Here is a 1,913-nt window from a genome sequence, read left to right on the forward strand (position 1 = left end):
TGGACGTTGTCCCCAGAGTTTTCAACTAAATTCCCTGAGACGACTTATGAAAACTTCCTTGTGTCAGCATGCACTGGCAGTCTATGTCCTAGTCCTGTGTGAGTTCAATGTTTTATTAATATTTTTTAGATTTTGTTTATAATAACCCTCTGTAACCAAGACTCGCAATTCACATTCCTTTCTTTCAACACTACAATCTAACGAGAAAATAAATCTCTGAGGCACCTGTATTTAATAGCTATATATATGTATGTGTGATACAATACATGATACATGATTAGAATTGCTGTCATGAAAAGCATCATGACTGGGGGAAAAGCCAAACCTTTGCACGGCCAAGGGCTTCCTTCAGGGCCACCTTCACAGTCTTGTTTCTGAAACTGTAGATGAAGGGGTTTAAGAATGGGTACAGGACAGTGTTCAGCAAAGCTACAACTGTGTTGGTCTCCAAGGAAACCTCTTCTGTGGGCTGTGCATAGAGAACAATGCAGCTTCCATATGCGATGGCTAAGGCAGTGAGATGGGAAGAACATGTAGCAAAAGCTTTCTTCCTCCCAGATGCTGATGGCATGTGCAGAATACAGTGGAAGATGCACACGTAGGACACCAGGATTAAACATAAGGAACCCAGCACTACAAAAGATAACAAAATGGAGTCTGCTTTCCAAAGCAGGTTGGTGTCAGAGCAGGACAGTTTGAATAAGGGGGAGTTGTCACAAAAAAAATGCTGGATCTTGTTGGGGCCACAGAAGGTCAGCTTTGAGAGGAGGACCAGGCGGTAACTTGAGAGTGTGAAGCCTATGACCCACCCAGCACCAACCAGGTAGGAGCAGAGCTGCTGCTTCATGATGGCAGCATAATGCAAAGGTTGGCAGATGGCAACATAGCGGTCAAAGGACATGACAACAAGGAGAGCAAACTCTGTACAACCCAGGGCAACATAGAAATAGGACTGGGTAAAGCAGCTGCTTAATGAGATTGTTCTCCTACCAGAGCTCAGAATCACCAACAGTTTGATGGTTGTGGAGGATGTGAACCAGATTTCCAGGAATGCCAGATTGCTGATGAAAAAGTACATGGGGGTTTGCAGGCGGTGAGCCACACACACAAGGAAAATGATCGTTGTGTTCCCCGTCACTGTTGTCAGGTATATGAGTAGAAGGATCAGGGAGAGAAGCAGCTGTAGCCTTTGGTCAAGCCCTGAGAAACCCTCCAGGGTGAACTCAGCAACCACAGTTTCATTTCCTGCTCCCATGCCCAATTTCAGTACGTCCTGCTGAGACAGGAGCATGAAGAAGCAAGTGTAAGAATTTCACAGTCTCGACGGGAGGGTAGATCCTTTCTTCTTTGCTCCCTCGCTTGCTTCCTATGTAACACAGACAGAAATATTCCTCTCAGCCATGCATCACACCCTGATTTCTCTGCTTCACATTTCACTGAGAGGCCTCAGAGATTTTACTGTCTTCTTTCTACCTTTTCCAACCACTCACAAAGGATTCTTTCTCACAAGCACAGTATTGTAAAGAGGTTGTGAACTATTTCATGCCATGCCTGGGAAATTCCCTGTTCACTTTGACCTATTGCAAACATCCATCACATCTGTGTTTCAAAAGCCAACCTAATCTCCCAGCAAAAGTGCTTACTAGTACCTGCAGATGCCAGTCCATCCATGTAGATAAGTATGTTGAAAGTTATTCCTTCTACTTTTCAGTCCTTGCCTTTTTTGACTTGGAACGTCTGTGAAGCTGTTGCTTTCAAAACAAGCCAGTACTGGGCATCTCTTCTGTAATCCCCTGCTTTCTTCCACATCTTCTTCCTCTCTGTTTCTCCAGAATCACTGAGGAAACATTTTTCTTAAATGTCCTGACCTAAATGCCTTGCTTTCCCTTTAGGGGAAGGGGGAAATGTTCTCA

The 1,913-nt window shown here is 44.4% G+C and overlaps 1 protein-coding gene across 1 annotated transcript; it reads right to left on the reverse strand.

The window, feature by feature from the left end:
- Positions 1–412: 412 nt before the first annotated feature.
- Positions 413–901, reverse strand: LOC136993785 (olfactory receptor 226-like; the record flags this gene model as incomplete). The annotated part of the gene is made up of 1 exon (XM_067308731.1): positions 413–901. A coding segment is annotated over exon 1 (489 nt), but the record flags the coding sequence as incomplete, so codon positions are not given.
- Between the last annotated feature and the right edge of the window lie 1,012 nt (positions 902–1,913).

This window comes from Apteryx mantelli, chromosome 20 (assembly GCF_036417845.1).
Source record: "Apteryx mantelli isolate bAptMan1 chromosome 20, bAptMan1.hap1, whole genome shotgun sequence".
In the NCBI taxonomy this organism is placed as follows: Eukaryota; Metazoa; Chordata; class Aves; order Apterygiformes; family Apterygidae; genus Apteryx; species Apteryx mantelli.